Raw genomic sequence first — 20630 nt, forward strand, 5'->3', positions numbered from 1 at the left:
TGTAATTCTATCGGTTATATTTTACTTTGTGAAATTTTCTTGTTCACTGACCTCTCCGTTCAAAAGCATTCGGTTTGTCTTTTGCACAATTTTAACACAACAATACTGCATGTTAGCGCATTGCTTACGCTAAGTTTTTTGTATATGTATTCACATATGTAATCTCTTTATTGTATAACCTTTGAGTGTACTCTCCCCCCTTACACACTGCCTCTAGGGGTCGGTAAGGCATCTTTAAATAAAAAATAAAACAAGATAACTTTAAGAGACAGAAAGAGAGTGGTTTGGATCACACAGCAAACGGGTATAGACGATATTGTAATAGAAGTTTAGAGAAAAAAACGGCGCTGGGCAGGTCACGTAATGCGCAGATTAGATAACCGTTGGATCATTACGGTGACAAAAGTGGTACCAATAGATGGGGCACGCAGTAGAGGACGACAGGAAATTAGGTGGTGCGACGAAATGTGGAAATTTGCGGGTGCCAGTTTTAATCGGCCGGCGCAGGACAGGGGTAATTGGAGATCTCGGGGAGAGGCCTTCGTCCTGCAGTGGGCATAATATAGGATGATGATGATGATGATGATGATGACTGTAGCAATTGAGCTACCATGGCGCCGACTTCCCGTCCACTTCAGGGGTATTTATGTGTTACTACTGGAACTAACCCTGGGAGTGTTAGCCAGCGCCACCACTCACAAACCTTGTTGACTGATGTGGAACGTCCTTTCTGCCGCAAGGGTCATGAGTAGGTGATGTTTTGGAGTGAAAGTAACTGGTCGAAAAACCCACACGTGCTACCTGAAGGCACCAATGTTGCTGGATTCGAGACCCGTGGGATCGTTCCCCACCTGCGGAAAGTTTCTTTTTCATCCACTTTCAATTCCAATAATTTATAATTTCTTTATTTCAATTAGTAAGTACAAGAAATTTTCCCTCTGTTGTCCTTAGTGTCTTTGTTAACATGTTGGCTTCTTATGACTTGATTAATAAAAATTTGGGACCCTCGGTTAATTCCCTTTTTCGTCGTTCATTACATAACGAGGGTCTCGAATCCGGCAACATTGATGCCTGCAGGTAGCACGTGTGGATTGACCATTTGCCTTCACCCAAAATGATCACGTACTCATGACGCCTGTGGCAGAAAGGATCTTCCGCATCCGCTGCCAAGGTTTGTGAGTGGTGGCGTGGGCTAACACTCCCAAGGTTAGTTCTAGTAGTAACACATAAATACTCCGGAAATTGGATGGGAAGATGGCGCCGTGGTAGCTCGATTGGTAGAGCATCGCACCTGCAATGCGAAGACGTGGGATTGTTTCCCACCTGCGTCGAGTTGTTTTTTTCATTCACTTTCATTGCTATTAATTTATCATTGATTTAATTCAATTAGTAAGTACAACTCATTTCCCCTATGTTGTCCTTGGTGTCTTTGTTTGTTGGTTGGTCATGGCTTCCTAGGTTTGTGGTTTTGCGCATCTGATTACTCGGACTTTTACCGAGTAAAGTACCGACGCCCATTGCACTATCTCCAGGATCGGTGAGCTCTAGTAAGCGCATTGACCCTGGATACATTGCAATGTTACCAGGGTGCATTCCCGGAGACAGTAAAATGCGCGGTCGCGTAGTTGACGTGGTGGGGTTTCCCGTAATGCTGCCTTCCCTGGCAGGTAGTCAATCGCTGTGCTGCGACACACTGCGCAGAATATAATAATTTCTTTACCACTGCACGAAAGTTTCGCTTTTTAGATTTTAACACATGGACGGGATATGCATAGTTCGTTTTTTAGGTTTTATATTTATTATCTATACAGTTCGAAAGGATATTTTCGCAGCATAAATATGACACACCAACTTCACGTAAACTTACGGCAAAAGAAGAAAAACTAGCAGCGCTATGCAAGTAAATAGAGTACTATAATGCAACATTCCTTCTTACATTGATTTTTTTTTCATATTGGATGTCGCATTAAATTATATAGCGTTTACTACAAGAATCTTTATGATTCAGTTCTGGCTCCGGTGTCGACCATTTCTGCAAGTAGAGCTATTTGTATTGACGTAGGTAATAAAGGGATTTCACCGAACTTCGTCCTTTTGGCTTCAAACGACTCAGTGACATCGCCTTCTACATGCAATGATTCTCTTTAATTATACGCGTGTGCAGCAACCTATCGCTCTTCACGCGTTCGAGACGTTTTGATTGCTTGGAAATAAAAGAATATAAATGGCAATAATGTTACGAGGCCGGTCGAGGCCCGCACAACGAGGAATAAAAAAATCTGCGCACTTCCTATTGTTGTCATGGTAACGGAACGTTCGTGCTTCCAGAGTTCGTTCCTTTAATTTTCGCTGGAAGCTGATGGTAGACATATAATTATTGTTTCCCAAGTATTTCAGTTGGTGGAGTCGCACTCCGCGGTTCCTCTTGAATATTCCCGAGAAGGGTTGAGCACAGCATAAAGCAAATGCAGGCGGTTAGCTTCACCGCGAGGAAAAACGCCAAGTTGCCTTACTCTTCAAGTAAAAAATGTCTTGGTGCGTATAAGCACATTGCATTTTTACAATACCAAAAAAAGAATACTATTGTCATCATCAGACACTGCTGCGGTGTTTAAACTGAGGTGCCATAATTACAAGACATGCTTCGTCACGGTATCGTTTGCCGTTGTGGTTAGCAGCGTGTGTGCCACTTCGTGTGTTTCCTGGTGTGCCTATTAGGTTTCGCGATTTACCGGTGGCACACAACAATCGCATGTGGGCTCGCTAATGACACAGCGATTTGCAGCAGGTCACGGAAGACACCTATCGCGGACACTCGCGACCATCTTAGATGGTTTCTCTGAGTTTTTGTCAAGCTCTCCTGCATGACAATTGGGCAAAGAAATAAAATTTTGATAAGATTAGAAATACATAACGTCAGATTTCCTCACCAGGGCACTGAGGATTCTATGCGAAATTCAGGAAAATAAGGGTGGACATGACCTTGATGTTTATCTTCGAATAACTAACCTGTCTGCTGCGAATTTTTGCAAAAACAGTACTCAAAGATTTCTTTCTATACTGATCAGGCACAGAAGTGACATAAGCAGGCAGCCTCGGAAAAAGCTTGCCTACGTTTCGATGGAAGGACTTATCATTGTCGAATTGGGTGTTTCCCACTAGCGTGCCTCTAAAACTGTAATGGGCACAGCAGCGTAGCATGAATGTGCTTTTAGGTCACCAGGGCTAAGAGCGGTTTACCCAGAGACTAAATAACTTTTACCTGCTCCCAGGCCGTTGACAATTTCTTCGCAGACTTCGGTGTAGAAATGATCTGCGCCTTTCTTCGAAATATCCTCCAGAAGTTTTGCGAGATCCAGCTGCACAAGCTTGTCGCCTTCCTTGCTGACGCCATCGAAGATTTTCCTAGAGCAACCAAACGTACGGCACTCAACACATCATGATTTCGCTACAATTTCAAACAAGTAAAACAACAGCGTTATCAACAAGCACGACGACAACAAGACAAACAAAGACAACACCGACTTCAGCAAAAGGCTTCCGCAAACCTTTGGTAACCGCTAGCCAAAGGACTCCCAGAAAAGAGAATAAATAAACAGGCAAAAGACAGAGATACAGAGAGAGTGAGAACACAACGACTGGCATAATTTCTCCCTGTCCGTTCTGATTGTCTATGTCCCATCTTTGTCTCGTATTTTTTTTCTCGCTCAGCACATTCTGCACTAAACCAACCATCCAATTATTATTCGCGGAAAGCAGGGAAATTGCCAAAATGCGGTATCCGGATTCACTTGCTCTGAATGTATGAGGGCGATGAATCTAATTTACGGAGACAAGTCAGCGACTATGCGGAAAATACGGAGAATATCTATGATGCGTACTTGATGTCCGTAATGGATAATTCAGTTGCGTGCTTGGCGAGAACTTTTGCAAAGTGCTTCTTGATGGGAAAGCCTTCCTTGGCCAACTTAATAGCGGGGCCGAAGAGATCTTCCCATTTCATTCTTCCTCTGAGTCTTTCGTGAAGTTCCTTGTATCCTCGTAGGGCTCCCGGGACAATCGATGCCTTCGCTCCTGCGACGCACCAAGATGAGCAAACGTGTCATGACTGCTGATTCATTTGTTGTCCCGAAACCCAGAGATATCACAGACGGGGTTGCTTTCAAAGACGGTTCTTGCTGCCGGTTGGTATGTTAAGAATATTTTAAAAAAAGAATTGTGAAGAGAGTTTTCTTTGCTCACTACACCCGCCGTGGTTGCTCAGTGGCTATGGTGTTGGGCTACTGAGCACGAGGTCGCGGGATCGAATCCCGGCCACGGCGGCCACATTTCGATGGGGGCGAAATGCGAAAACACCCGTGTGCTTAGATTTAGGTGCACGTTAAAGAACCCCAGGTGGTCAAAATTTCCGGAGTCCTCCACTACGGCGTGCCTCATAATCAGAAAGTGGTTTTGGCACGTAAAACCCCAAATATTATTATTATTATTGCTCACTACCTACGGATTCCGTGTAACTGAGATCTGGCTATCTCTGTTTGTAACCCTGTTCCGAAATGGGTAATATAGGTACTTCAGGATGTCGTAGCGAGGCACAAGAGGTATCAAAAGGTCTCAAATAAGAACACTCAGGAATAATTGCAGAACCTGCAATGTTACTGGCACCAATGTTACTGCCACCGGTGTAATTAGCGTTAATATGATGCAAAACTAACGACGTCACTCAACTGCAGACTGCGTCACCCCGGGTGGCCTGCCTGGCCCTTTGGTAAAAAATAAAATTTCTCAACCAAAGTCATCAAACTAGATGTCCAAAAAAACAACGTTGATTACGACAAGCGCGAAAAAAAAGCGAACGAAATAGCTTACACGAATAAAATATACAAACGGTTGACAAAAAACATTTGAGCTCCGACCACGGAGCGAATAACATAAGGCGAATTATTCTAAAATACTGTGCAACTTTGTATTATTGCAATAACTATAATCTTCCCTCCGCCAATTCCAGTACATATATACATACAGTATATAGGGAAATGCAACGTTGTCTCCCTTCCCTTTGACTTTCATGAATAGGCATTCTTGTTTAAATTTATTTGTCAGTCACCGAACGAACGTTCATGAGCTCAATTTACTTGTGTCACTACTGAGAAACAAGATTTTTTCCGAGTTAGTTGCGGATGCTTCTGAACCTTATGGAAAGCGAGAATAGGACCGTAAGACTTCCGTTTACTTTGGAGAAAGCAACCTTGTCCTTGTGTTCCTTGCAATGACAATTGCTTTTCTTTTATTGAGGAAATGACAGAGGTTAATCTGTAAGATCGCTAGCGTTGCCGGCCGTGGCCTTGGTGCCACGGCCCTGCACTGTTCTCCATGGTGCAAGCGTTCGATTGCTGCCATGACGGCCACATTTCCATACAGTAAGAATGCCAGGAAAAAGAAATTAATACGCACGTGCATCGCGCCTGGGGCGCCTGTTTAAGGTATTGTGAATAAAAATTTTGCCGCCGAGCTTTTTAAGCCCAAAGGAAAGTTGTGGTGGAAGAATGGCCAATAGAGTGCTGTTTTGAAATAAATAGAGGGAAAATACTAAATTTATTGACTTTCTCATAAACTACAGCACTTAGCGGCCACGTCGTGACAGACAGTGTGTATGATAGACAGTGTTATGTGACGCTAATTCTGACAGATTCTGCTGCCGAGACTTCCGAGACCATTCCGTGCGACTGAAGCAATCTCGGAGGCAATGCTGCAGCTCTCGTTCCCTTCCAATAGACACCAACAGCCATCATCCGCTGGCTGGCGAGGCATGCGCCTCGGCCAGTGCGAAGCGGCATGGGCGGCTGTGAACTATGCGTAATGCGCCGCCTCGTTGTGTCGTAATCGTGCTGCAAGCGAATCAGGATGCACATGCGAAGTGTGCGAACGAGTGAGCGGTATGTACTAGGCCTAGAACCGAGGTCGCGCGCGTGCGATAGTAAGGACTCACATCGTCTTCAGTAAGAGAAAAACAAATATCTTGCGACAGTGTCGCTTCATTTTACGCGAACATTGTCTACGCAAGCGTACCACATGCCCGAGCGACAAACATGGCGTGCAACGAAGTGAAGGCTCCCCGGACAGCTGTCAATAGGGCCGGTAGACATAGCTCGCCGAGCGCTGAGATCAATAGCGTTTGCAATCCGGGGGAGGCATTGTGCAAGAATGCACCTAGTGGACATATAAATTTCGTCTGCTGCTGAAGTACTGATTGCCTGTGGCGCCTGGTTGCTTCGGGCGCGCAGCCAAGCCCAGCCAACCAGAAATTCAACAGCAGACAAAATGGACGTGTCCACTAGCTCTACGCTTACAGAATACGTCCCTTGTTCAAGCTCGTCATAGAGCAATTACCTTTTTCTAGACGACTAATGGTCTCACAAGTATGCCATGCGCAAACAAAGGCAGTTCATTTTCCCAACACTGCTGGTACAAAATGAAATATGCAGAGATGCCTCGCCGAGACTGGCGGTGTGTGCTGCGCATCCGCGGAATTTATATCGCACTGCGGTTACGGTTATAGCCAGCGGTTATACTGGTAATGGGCTCAGCTTAGTAGCATTACCGTGTCTTAGAGAAGGAATGATCTACGTAGATAATCGTCGTTTGTGGTTATGCCAGAGTTTATATTTTGTGCCTGCTTAGTCACCGGAATGGAGCGTCTCCCTTTTTTCTTCGTATTTTATACGGGATTTAGCTCAGTTGCCGATAGTGAGATATAGACAAGCAATTCGAAGAATTTCCACTTTCGCCCGAAAGGCGAAGGATCGATTGCGATGGCAAATTGGCCTCGTAAAAAGGATATTAGTAGTAGTAGGAATTTGTCTCGTACTGTGGCAACTGACCTAGCTGCAGGTTATGTAATTATTGGGCTCTACCGAGTAGAAAGACTGAGTCTTAGAGAAGGATCTACGTAGGCAATGATCATGGCTTGGCTGGTAAAGTGTGGTTCCCTGAGTTGACGTTTTATGCCTGCTTATTCGCGGCTATTGGGTGTGCTCTATTTTTGCTCTTATATATTTAACTTAGCACAGTTACCGATAGTGATATATAAAAGATCAATTCGAAAACTGTGATAGCTTGGTTCAAAAAACGGAGCGTTGGTTGCTAGAAAATAACTGAAAGCTACACGAAGAAAGGATAGTAACTCTATCGGCCATAGAAGCATGGAAACATTCGCTAGTAAACGGGGGTAAACTAGTAAACGCTAGTAAACTAGTAAACATTCGCTATTTTAAACTAGTAAACTGCGCGCTGACCCCATGCTTGGGGTAAGCGCGAACAGACATTCATGGACCAACACACACGCTGACCACGGACACTCCCTTTGAAAACGCAGGCGTAAGCAAGGGCACCAAAAGCAGCGAGCGAAGTCACCTTCGGGCTGTCTACCGTTTCAACACTAAGTCAGAAGCGAGAAAAAACAGCAGCGCAATGCTACGAGCCGCCGACCCATCTAGACACTGCCCGCAAAGTACATCGCCGTAAAAATAAAGCCCACGTGATTATGCGCGGCCCCGTATTACTACCGAAGTACAATGCGCCCCCCCCCCGCCTCCCTGCCTCGCTTCTGCCTGGTTCCGTGCGCGCGACGGAAGACAGCGCGCTTCCTCCCCATTTTCCTCCCATCAGCGCACAAGAATGAGCCGCGATCGTCGGTTCCCCTAGCGTTCAGTCTCGAAATACGCACTTGCAGCAGGAGAACGCTGCCCCCCTCCCTCCTTTCCATGGCGTTTCGTGCACCAGAAAAAGCCAGGACAGCTGGCTCCACTCGCGTGCTTTCAACGGCACCTAGAGAATACGGCACGCCGCGGCGGTGTTATCGCCCTTGAACTTCGGGCGAAACATCATGGCGACGCCGCCGGGAGAAAATTCGCACAGAATGTGCACACAATCGCTATTGCAATAAAATATTCACATTGATGACTAGATACTGTTCCAATAGAAGACGCAATCGCATAGCACTGGTTTCGATTCATTATTCATAGTTTGAATTTTCGCATATTCCTAAGCTTTATGCGTTTAACATCATAGAACTTGTAGGCTATAGTACGAGCTCGTACGAACACTTTCAGATACACATAGCTCCGAATACTCTTCGAAACGCAGGCTATCGCCACACATGGGAGAGACATGCACAGGCCATGAGCACTACATGAGTAGACTGTTACATGAGCAAGCCATGTAACCTGCAGCACTCTACACAGGGACATGTTATAGTCAATGGATTCAACGATAAACGAAGTGTAGCCACGCACAACAAGGACCTAAGTCGTGTATCGAAATCGGGTAAGTGTTAGGCAAGACGCAAGACAGGGGTAACTGAAGAACGCCGGCATAAGTCTTCCTCCGGCAGCGTACATAAACTATTATGATGTGATTATATATTTTGACAACAATTTGACAATTAGTTGAACGGAACGCAGTTGATATCTTCGCCAGCGTCAAAGCATATGATGCCCTGGTCTACTGTATTTTCCATCAAATGAAAGGCAGCTCAGATAGCAACGAAGTGGTTCTCGACTGCGTATCGTTATCTTGCAGGATACAAAGATTCGAGGCAAACATCCGACGTAGCGGTTGGCATGAATTTCGATAGAATAGCAGCTTGGGCTTGTTGCTTTTCCATCCTGCTAGTAACAGCGCAAAATGTAGACAAGTGCTTGTTTCACATGATGTGCGATCACGTGACTGCGACACGTGAGGGCAATGTTTATAAGAAGCCGTGTTTCTTTCGGCATAAATGTTGTTGAAAGTCAGCGCTTGTGGTGTCTTCTTGTCCCGTCCCTTGTCTACATTTTGCGCTGTTACTAGCAGGAGGGTTGGCATGAGCGCCACCGTCGACTCGATGTTCCGCACTAAATACAAGCAGCGTAAGATCGCTCCCGTGCACCGAATGCTTAAGGCGCGAGTGAAACCTTGCGAGGCTGGGCTGAGAAGCTTGTTTTCCCGATCGCTCGCGCGCAAGAAAGAAAGGAAGGCCGGGAAAAATTGGACGTGTTTCTGCCGCACGCAAAGCCGCACGGGGGAGGGGGTGGGAGAAGAAGGAGTAGGAAGGGAGCAAGGGGTAGGAGAGGGTGTGGCGAGCATGCAGCTCCAGCAGTGGTTGCGAATAGCACTTCTGAGAGCGACCGCACGGGCCCCTCCTTCAAGAGGATCTGCGGTGGGTACAAAGCCTACGCGTACTCAGGGATAAGCCTGTGCTCCATTCTCGCCGCTTAGTTCACATCGAAGCAAGAGGCAGCGCGAATGGCAATTCGCTCGCCTCTGCTGCCACTCTTTTTCGAACAGGTGTTTTCAGAGGGAGAGTCCACGGTCGTAGAGTCAGATGTGTTCACGTTTGCCGGTGTGCACGTGACGCCACGCTTGTTAATTTGTTCAGTTACCGAATGTTTAAAAGTGTACACGGCCGATGAAACCACTACCTTCACTCGTATATCCCTCTAATAATTTTCTATGGCAATCAATGCTTTGCTTTGCCGGCGAAATCGCAACAGTTTTTTTTTCCTTCCGACTTCTGCGTAGCAAACTTTTTTTTTTCAATTTATTTAGGCTTCTGGCCCAGTTATTCACGTAACTGCTATAGTTCTCCGTTGTGTTGCTCATTGCCACTAGAAGGAACTCAAAGATGAATCAGCGAATAAAAACGGTACCTCGCTTGACTGCGTTCTCATCCACGTTGGTCACGTCAGCTGGCGATATTCCAAGGGCATTCAAAGCTTCGACTTTATCTCTTCTCCTACGTGTGGCACAAATCAAAAGGCAACAGATTGAGACTCTTCAACAACCACTCTTTTTTTCTACACAAATTTCTCGCGACGAGTCGTGGCTTCAGATAATTTTAAAGTTAGGCTAAATATTATTCACAAATATTGACTTGTTTGCATTGATGAAATCGGTCTACTGCGCACTTAGGATTTCGGAGGCGAAATATAGTATTGCTCGGATGGGCACAATGCACAAACCTACGGCTTCGGTTGTAGCTCAGAGTCAATTTGTATAAATAAAGAAGACGAAATGCAAATGGTATGTTGCCCAATATTTGGTCTCCGGAATATAAAGTCATATATTTACATTTCTCGGGCCTTCACGTTCCAGCTTCAAATCGATATAGAGGCGAATTTATGCAAACATCAACACGCGCTTGGGCGATAAGTTATCCTTTCAGATGCACTCGGCAGCTCCATTAGTAGATACAAGGAAGCTTGGTGCCGCACAAGGCTACACTTCTCTTTTCAAAATGCCCAATAATGTGTACGAGAGAACAGCCGCCGCCGCAGCCCGATTGGTAGCGCAAGGACCTTCTAATCCCGACGTTGTGGCTTTCAATCCAACCAAACGCAAGTCGTTTATTTATGCGCTTTCATTTCGCTTATAATTCGTAGACTTCATTTAAAAAGCTACTTATAATTTCCCCTAAGTTTTCCATCACTTCATTATGAGTTACCTTCGAATGGTCGTGCGTAGCAGCAAAATGCGCCCGTTGTTCCCCTTCTTCTCGACTCGAGCTAGTTGGTCACAACATAACAGAACTACATGCCGTGGATGAAGGAAAAAGAATGGTATAAACCACTGCTAGAAAACTTGAATGAAATAATAAATAGACGCTAAGAAGTGTCGTGTAAAATAGACCTTCCCACAGGTGCGGGCAAGCGGTATCTCATAGCTGTCGAGCTCAGCGAGCGTATTGGGGATAGTACAGTAGAAAATATGTGGCTAAGGTTAATTACGACAAGCGCTTCAGATCTACGACAAATACAAAAGCTTTAACGGTCAGTCAGTCGTGTGGGTCCTATTTGCCAGCGGTCAACGCGCAGACAGTCCCCGAAAAAAACTGTAGGTGGCGTCAGATGTCGTTTTCTTTGGCGAGGCTAGCGGCCCTACGTCATGCTGGCTCCTATTTTCTTATCTTATCCTTCATCTTTGGTAGCAGGGCACAGAGGCGACAGGAGGGAAGGCACATCACCCGTGCGTTCGCTGCGTCCCATCTGGGCCAAAATCACTTTATCTTCGAATTTGGTCCTGAGAGGTGATTGTGGCATTGCGCCGGCGGCCATCTGTATATTTTATAACAATGCACAAGCTAAAGAAATATATTTCAGGACGCTTCCCGAATTTCAACAACTTTCAGTTAGCATAGTCCAGAGGGTATGCCTTTATATTGCTATGAGTACTTACGGCACTTATCCGCAACTTTGCTGCTGCTTTATAGCAATGTTTTAATTATGACCAAAATTTTACTATAACACATCAATGAAGTTACGACAAAATAAAGTAGATACGCATATCATCTAAAGGGCGCGCTGAAATTTGGTTCGGCTTCTGGAACATGTTTTAGGTGGAAACCTTACACAATGATGGACGGTGTCACACTGAAGTTCAGCAGATAGCCGAAAGGGTAATGGCCGAAAGTACAGGAGATGTGTCACATGGTCTACCACAGTATGGCGTGGCTGGCTTCAGGCGCTTTTAAAGCGAAGAGACCATGCAGAACATTCTGGCCATCAGAGTTTCCTCTGTCAGAATGGTTCAGACAATATTGGAATAGCGTGTCATATGTTACTTTTTTCTTCTTATTCCATAAAATCATTTATTAACGGTTAAACCATGCTGTCTTGTACAATATCATCAAGCGTTACCACTATATATTCTAGAAAAACAACATGCCTGGTTGGCGTAACTTTGTGTCAGTTTTAGTCGTCCGAACTTGAAACCTTTCTTTGTATGTGTTTCCTCTTTGCGAAAAATACCGATGGCTGTATTAAAGTAAAACATACTTCATACGAAGGTTTCATCATAAAAGTGTATTATTTGTGCCAAAATCAGCTCTTTGAGCCACGTCGAGAAATATCTGTTGCACCCTTATTTCCCCCTATGCCCACAATGACCAAGCGCAGTTTCATCTCAACGTCGTACTTTTTAATGTGTTTAATGGAAGAGGCTGAAACGATGGCACACAGGAACTTAAGACTCCGCCAGCCTTAATGTGCTTGGAGTGAACCTAAGACTGCGAGGAAATGTTACTGTAGCTGAGCACGAGGTCACGGGATCAAATGCCGACCACGGCGGCCGCATTTCGATGGGGGCGAAATGCGAAAACACCCGTGTACTTAGATTTAGGTGCACGTTAAAGAACCCCAGGTGGTCGAAATTTCCGGAGTCCTCCACTACGGCGTGCCTCATGATCAGAAAGTGGTTTTGGCACGTAAAACCCCATAATTTAATTCTTAAATGTTATTGTAAACACATTGAGTTTCCTATCGAGTTTTCATAGAATCTGGTGCTGCCATCGCGCTGCCACTATGAGAGTGACGGTTAGTACATAGATTTGTCTGATATTCGTGCTTGCAACTTCCATCGCTTTGTACAATGTGCTTTATGTGCCTGCACTGTCCTCAGTTTAAAAGCAATTTAGACTGTTCTAAATGCAGAAAAACCTTCTAACACGCATAAACGCTACAAATGGCAGCAGTTCCGCTCGAGGTCAGAAAATCGAAAGGCGCCAAGTATCTCAACTCACTGGCTTGCAAGCGTAAATTATAAATGTAGTTGTATGCCGCTTGTTAATGCATGCGTCCATGTCCTGATTGTTTCGATATCGTGCTTCTGCGTTAGAGTTCCTGTGCTAGAACCCTGCTGCCGGAGAATTTAAATAATGCTTGTCTTATTACCTAAAACACGGTACTTTGTTGAGAATGATGAATCTACATGGCGGCGATGCCGTTCAAAAGAGAGAAACGAAGTTGAGGCAAATTCATGCACTAACCTCAGTTCCCATGCTGGCTGAATCCACCCAATTGCAGATCCCACTGACACTTGCCCCAGAGTTTGCTCAAGTAATTACTCTGCGTAACTATAGTGTTTCGACGTGAGTCAACTATTAGTGGACCGTAGCTATGGCACCACCTCATCCGTCACTGCATTAGACCACCGGAGGTCCCCACTGTAGCATGATAGGATGCTTCCTTTATGGGGGTAGATTGCGAGCATCCTTCTCATTCCCAGAGCAACCATGGTCCTTAACCACAAGACAAGACCTAGGCCATCCACTTCACCAGCTGTTGAGCATGTGGAGGGTAACACAAGTGAGATACCCTAACTGAGCTGCAATCAACGTCGATTTCAAACACATCATCTTGTCTTGTCCTGCCGCAGCCAGCCTCAGGGACCAGCACAACCGACCTCTATGGTTGGCGATGTACGACAAGCGGGTGGCACCGCAAGGAGGCCGCACGGCAACATTTAAGTTTTGCTTGACTGCTAATAAGGCAGGCATGCTTTGTTTCACCTTATACCTCACCCCCATCTTAGGCTAAAGGCTATCTTTTCCAATAAAAGTTTCAATCTGCTATGAGAGCGAGTCAAGACAGCGCACGACCTCGTAGCCAATGTCTGAGGCTTTGCATTTCGCGAGATGCTCGAGTCTTTTGGAAAGCAGGGCTTATGATCTCACTCGTCGTAGTAGAGCGCCAGGAATCCCCCGCCGAGTCCCATCAGGTGCGGAGCCGCGACACCCATGCAGAGAAGCGCGGAGACAGCAGCGTCGCCGAGGTTTCCATTCCTCGAGAAGACATCCCTGCGAGAGAAGGAACGGAAAATCGTTAGCACACGTGAGACTTAATTAGGGATTCATAGGAGGAAGCCCCCTGAAATAACTAAGGAGCTTTAAAGGACACAACAAAGCCAGACTCTAGTTCCATTATTGCAAACAATCACTCTTATAGGGGTATTCAAGGAATACACTTCCGACTTATTATTGCGGCCATGGCTGTTGACGGCGCACCTGTTAAGGGACGGTTCCGCGGTAGCACAACTGCCGGCAATCCAACATACGTCGTTGTTTTGAATATTTGCTTTGAAAGGTTAACTGTTCGATCGATCTGAGGCGAAGCATTCGTGAAGCAGGTAATCAAATGCTATACATTTGATCATTTAGTCCGTCTGAAACGTAAAGGAATCTGGGACGCACGCACGAGCTCTCTCACACCCGTGCTACGCAATACGACACACCCGACGATTGGCTTAAAGATCTATTTGGCGTTCGCACGATAGAAGCATACGTGCGAGTGTGACCGTATGGTCAGTCCATTGGGCTGTACAGCCTGCCGCTGTACTGGTCGGCTCATCACCGCTTCCAGACGGAAACCCTGAAGTTTTGCTGGCAGTAGCGAGACACTTTTTGCTCTTCGACAATGCCATTGGAAATCTCGGAGAGCCAAGCAATAGGATTCCAGCCGCTGGGCTTCCAGAGCTTCGCCGCGATGTGGTCGGGTCCTGCTGCTTTGTCGCACTTCAGACTCTTCATCGCCTCATGCATCCACCTCTACTGTGGGGGTGAACGGAACGGCAACAGCAACGGGAGATGTTAGCGGAGCGGTGGAAGCGCAAACTCTCCAGTCGAAATGTTCTAGAAGTGCCGCCGCCATGACTTCGCTCTCTCGTCCACTATTAGAATGCCGCGTTTATCGGCAACGTAGTGGAACCCCCCGGTGTCGACGTTTTTCGAGGTGGGAGGGATATAGCTCTACCTTTGTCCTCCACTGATAGACCTCAACATAGCGTGTCACTATCTTCGCCACACTTGCTTTCTCACCGCGATTGAGATTCTGCGGGAGACTTCGCATTTCGCAGATGTTTTGTTGCATACAAAGACCACGTAGAGGCTCTTGTTTTCTCCGTCCATGGCCCCCCCGACTTCCTTCGTCCGCAGCTACGCGTCGTGATTTACGAAGTGGGCGCAAGGCCTGGTGCTGCGGAGAGTAGCGCGGCCATGGATACATTTATTCTGCGCTTGTCATGACTGCCAAGCAAATTCGCAGCGTTATCTGTGTCTGTACTGCGGCGCGTTCGACTGCAGTGAGCTTTCGAAATGCTTTGGTGCTGGCCGAAGTAAAAGCAAAGAATAGCCGTGAGGCTGTTGTGGGAACAGTTGAGCTGCCCTCACCTGCCTTCGCCTTTATTCGGAATGCGCGCCAGTCCCTTTCACTTTTGTCGCAGTTACCACCTTCGTTGTTGTTTTAATGCGAATAGCTTTTTTAGGAGGGTGAGAAGTGTTTTCACTTATCTAGCAGAATGTGTGCGCGCGCTCGTATCAAATCAAATCAGGCAACATTTGTTTTTCATTTAGACCAAATAAATGGAGGGCTTTGACAGAAAGCCGTGGTTAGGTGCATGAGCAAGAACAGTGCACAGAAAGAAAACACGACGATCATGCATAGAACCAAAGGTACAAAACAGGTATAAAATTAATCGAGGCATCAATTGCTAGAAAGAAAATGCATGGCCGAAATTAAATCAGAAACATCATATCTAAACGAGAATCCACTTCCTAAGATGTCCAGAAGGAAAAATTGAAAATACTGAGATGGAGAAATTCAATATAAAAATGCATAAAGTAGCACCTGTTGTCTAAGAAGAGAGGTCACAAAACAGTGTACCCAGAAAAAATAGCCGCAATGCAGCGACAAGAATAACAACGAAGAGAACTGCATAGTCGACACAGCAAGGCCTTACAAAATGAAAAGATGAGCTTAGTCTTTCATTTCTATGCAATAAATTTGCAAACCTGATACCCAATACTCGTTCAGCAAACGATGTAGGCTATTTTCTTACAAGTAGAGAGCGCAAGTTCAAAGGAACACCGGAACCTTTTAGTATGCTGACTTTCGTGTTCTGTAGACAAAATTGTTGCGTTCTCAAGTCGGCATGTCATTCAAAAGGAAATTTTGCCTCTTTAGCTAACCTGTAGCAGTAAAAGTTTGGTTTTGATATGCTGTACTTCTTGAACACGAATGACACGGCTTCAGCAAGCACAATGTTTTATTAGCTTCTCTCGATTTACAATTCACCTAAAAAGGTGCCTCCTGCAGTTCTTAATTTGGGGCCTCTTCCTGCATGCAACTGTCGCTGTAGAAGTTTACTTACCAATAACATTGAATTCAATTGAGTAAAGTGCAAATTTTTGTTTCAGCCTTCAATATTAAGAGTAGGTTCGTTCGTGCTGCGGCTACCCCCAGACTAAGTGGCAGCAATACATATGGGCATCAGAAATAGATTTCTAAACAAGCAACTTTTCTGATTGCGGAAGGGCTAACAACAAGAATGATAGCTTTCCATTTTGTGTCATTTCTGCAACACCCCCAGTGTTCGCGTCGAATTAGGCATAGAAAGAGGCGCTGTGTATGATCAACAAAAGCGAAAACAAAAGCGTAAGCAGTCTAGTGGAAATGTGTGCTTTTTGATTAGAACTAATGCATTACCAAAGAGGACCAACTAGAGAAACGAATGTTTCGTTGAACCGCTAGGAATGCCTGCTTGTCCACAAACAATGCACTCCATTGCATCTTTCTTTGATATAGTTCGTAAAATGCATTTAGTGATGTGAAATGTTGCACGCATTATTCAGATACCAAAGAATCAATTCTGTTTCGATGGTAAACATCCAGAATTATTACATTGGTGCTACATTGGTGCTACGCGGTGCGTTTAAAAAGAAGCCATGCCCGCGTTGCCTTTTATGTAATCGCTGCTCCTGGTCGCACCGTGCATTTAATCATTCGTACGGCGCGCAGGTGCTTCCTTAGACAATAAACTATTAGAATATGAGCCCCCCCCCCCCTCCTTATCGTGGTGTACATCAGTTTAACACTTTGCAGAGACGTTCGCGACCACGGAGCCTACGACAGCAAACAACCTTTTTTTTTTTTTCTCTAAAACGTCGAGGCTGGCTTTCCCTTGATGTACAATTTCCCAAGACATGGCGGCCAACCATCCGCTAAAACGGCAATTACTGGGCGTACGTTTCTTTACTTTTGCTTTGCTGCTGAAGTACGATGGTAAGGCATTCCTTACCGTTGATGGAGACAGCGATACACTAATAGCCCATTATCCACAATTTAGGTAGCGTGATGGCGTAACGCTATGTATAGCCCTCCTGTTCCAATAATGTGCAAGAGAGAAAGCAGTATACTTTCATGGTATAGAAGACAGATTCAAGCCCAAACTTGTTTCATCCGCAAGGAAGCGTCTTTATGGAGCTGAACAATGCTAATGGCTATGAAAGGCATGAAATAACCCTATATTTTAAGAATTTGCACCATTCCAATCTAAGAGAAACAAAGGCGACCTATACTTTGTGTGTGATAGAAAGCTTGCGCATTAGGTATTCAGCGCTAGACAACATTCTTCCGAGGTTTTGTGCAAAACGTCTACCCTCGGCCTTCTTTGAACCAGCAAAGTACGCAGCATTGTTCTTGATTGCAATGCTGTGAAGGCGAAGTTGTCTTCTTTACAGGGTTTGCAAGAAAAAGGACGATATTCATAAAGAACCACTTCGCGGAATAAATTGCATTTTTCCTATTCTAATTCATTCAAATTGCAGAAATGTTTTCATAATTCATTCACTGGAAATATTTTAGTGAAACTTATTTCACGTGAGAGAAGTGAATTCATGAAATGCCAGAAACCCTAATTTTCTTTAGGTTATGTTTATTTTAAATTGCCTCTGTTTGGTTGGTTTCGTAAACGTAGACAGAGAAAGAAAGTAGAAAGGGCAAAGCAAACAAGGTTAACCAGATAAGGAACTTCAGAATTTTAGCCTTCGCTGGGGAGAAAGAGGCCGGCAGGTAAAGAGATAGGAAATGGGAGAGAAAGAAAGAAACTGAGCACCGACTCACTGTCACAGCCGGTCACTATCGCTGAACAATAAATAAACACCAAGTTTCTAATGCCATACTTCTGCACCAAAAGGAGGTATCACAATGCAGTAAACAGCAACTGCTAGCGCACCTCAACCAGACACATTTTTATGTATTTACAGGTTAAGTAAATATTTTACAATGTTTGCGACGGTTCAGATGAAGTCCTGATATAGCATCTTGCTATAATTCAATGTGCTGTGCATAAATAAACTTTATTTCCTTTTAGAATTATTGTGCACAGATTAGACAATTGATAAATCCTTTTTCATTACGGAGTTTCAGAGGTTTAGACCTAATACTTGGTTGTTATTTTTGGAAAATTGCGCTTCAGAGAATGTTTTTGTAACGTTGCTGGCCTAAACTGAAGATCCACTAAATCTATTTATGGGATTTTTTTTATTGCCTTTTAAATCCAACAAAATTCAAGAATATCGGTGCACCGTCGTCCGACACAAAATGATTTGTAAGTTCCTGTACATTACATATGATCTCCTCCCCAACGCATGCTTCCTCCTCACGAGGATCGAAACATGCCCAAAGTTTATCAGCTGTGTTCTCTTTCACAGACACTCGAACTCTGAGAACGCACCTGACGACAGACGAGCACTCGCGGACGTCGGACACTGTCGCCCACTCGGCGAACTCGTACTGCTCCGGTGCCAGCCATTCCATCAAGCGACTACGTGCTGGCAGGAACGCTAGAATGGCGAACACAGGAAGAACGAACATCACGCAACAGCAACAGCAACAGCAAAAGAAGATGCATCCGTTGCAGCAGGCGGCCAGGTTGTTCCATGCGGCCACGTTGCCATCTCCTCCCCTCTGGGGGATCCCTGGTTCCTGCTGCGTGACGCTCGGGTAGCTGGCACAGAAAAAAAATAACAAAGGACATGTCACAGTAACAGCAACACGCACTGAAAACTTCTACTGAAACCAGGAAAAATGCAAGAAAACATAATACAGAAATCTTGTGACACGGAAACACTGACTCAAAAAAAAAATTCCATTTGTGCTACAGAACAATTTCTTGTTGCCACAGATTGATTAGTCTAAATTAAACTGAAAATTAAGTTGAATGAAATCAGACTTGTTTGTTGCCCCACTATCTGTTATTACCTTTCGTGGGCAGCTTAATCAGTCACGTTAACGTAGGCAGAAAAATCTATGGGTAAGCCAGTGAGTCCCGATTTCAATAGAAAATGCATCAGTCTACTGAGCCAGGCATGGCATTCCAAGCATGGTTATATACCTATAGTGGTAGAGCTGCCCTTTGGATCTGCCCAAGGAGGTTAAAGAAAAACTGCTGGGCTCGGCTGAAGCCGGCGGCGGCCACCTTGCAAGAAGTGGCCTGCCAAAAACTTCGCAGCTCTGTTCGCCGACGTTTCCAGTGGTTTTCAAATGTTTAACGTATTTTACAGCTCTAATACACGGCTGTACGCTATGAGGCAAACCATACTGGAGGTCTACCGATCGCAGTCATCGAAGTAATGGGGCGTTTTTTTTTTAATTTGACGGGCATCAATATGCAGCTGCCGCAAAATAGAAAAAGAAATCGCGCAATAATTAGCGTTTATTCACCTTATTACGCGATGTAGAAATTGATTCAGTATGAAAGCTGCCGGAACAAAATGCAATTGAAAACAGAAAATGTAGCACGAGAAGTAGCAATATAGATGCAATAAACTTAAGAATTCATTATCATCTCATCTACCATTGACGTCTTGCCGCAGCTTCAGCATCCTCATTGCATCGAGGGCCTCGGAACTTCTACGGTAGCCGTGTCCTCGTAGCCTTAAAAATAAAACTTTCCTTCATTCTCAAGCAAGGCAATGCTGCTCTGAATCCTTACTTAAATGAGAACATGTCAACTGCTTGTATGACAACATTATTTAAAACATAAAACACCGCAGCGTACTAGCACATTTTGGGATCCGCATAGCACCCCGCACGGCAAGATACGACGATCCCGAATACACAAGCTGTGTCAACTGGCATTCTTTTGCCCCCCGCAAGAAGGCAACATGGCTGCTTCACTTGACGGGCACTCCCTACACTCCAGCAGTTTTTCATTTAACCACGTTGGATCTGTCACGTAGCAGAGGGTATCCTGCGTACGATTGCGTTTTCACTAGGTGTAAGCTCTGACGCTGGTTGATATGTTACGGAGGCATCGCAGCATTCGACACCTTCATACTGCAGTAAACGTGCCGTTGCAAAAGACGCAAACCTACTCTGACAAGTAAGGAAACTTCCTAATATTTTTTTTCAGAGCGACAGAAACACCATTGATAGAAATAAGGGATAAATGAAACGAATAATAACTTTATAACAGGAGGTTTCTTTGAAGGAAAAGATAAACTTACTTTATTCTATACACGTAATTTCCAGTTTAGTCGGAAAATCAATTTTTGATTCTTACAACAGATTGTTCTTTATACTATATTAAACCAAAAAAGGTAACGTGTGTCCAGTAACGTAAGCTCCCGTGTCCTCTTTCTGCTGCTAGACGACTTGTCGATCTCCCGGCTTTCCTCCTCTTTAACCGGGGTCACTTCATTTTTTTTCTGAGGCTTCTCAAAGTCTTCAACGTCGGTGGCAGATGCCGAAGCTCACGTTTCAGGAAAAGCGGCTTTCTTGTCTTGGTTGCCGGTTGGCACAATGCGTGCTGGGCGCAGTGTCGGCGCTGGTACATCCCGTGGTCCGCTAGGAGCCTCCTCGGCCTCTACTTCGTCGATGATGTGCTCGGATACGTGCTCGCTCTCCACAGGCCCTGAAACGCTCGCATATGTCCTCGAGTATCCACTTTCGTCGTGGATAAGCGCCGACACACAGCGCAACGTGGAACACGGCGTTCTCTCCGGATTAGACCTGCTCCGTGGCATCGTAGACATATCGGCG

The 20630-nt window shown here is 45.2% G+C and overlaps 1 protein-coding gene across 2 annotated transcripts in view; it reads right to left on the minus strand.

Annotated features, from left to right (window-relative positions):
• Positions 1-20630, minus strand: part of LOC135899042 (scoloptoxin SSD14-like) — a 126942-nt gene that overhangs the window by 85487 nt on the left and 20825 nt on the right. For both annotated transcript variants that reach the window (XM_065428289.2, XM_065428288.2), the window contains exons 2-6: positions 18322-18594; positions 13487-13609; positions 9687-9772; positions 3882-4074; positions 3263-3405 (exon numbers count right to left, since the gene is read on the minus strand). In XM_065428289.2, the coding sequence (XP_065284361.1) occupies positions 3263-3405; positions 3882-4074; positions 9687-9772; positions 13487-13609; positions 18322-18594 (818 nt within the window). The remainder of the gene's footprint in view (positions 1-3262; positions 3406-3881; positions 4075-9686; positions 9773-13486; positions 13610-18321; positions 18595-20630) is intronic.

This window comes from Dermacentor albipictus, chromosome 7 (genome assembly GCF_038994185.2).
Source record: "Dermacentor albipictus isolate Rhodes 1998 colony chromosome 7, USDA_Dalb.pri_finalv2, whole genome shotgun sequence".
NCBI lineage: Eukaryota > Metazoa > Arthropoda > Arachnida > Ixodida > Ixodidae > Dermacentor > Dermacentor albipictus.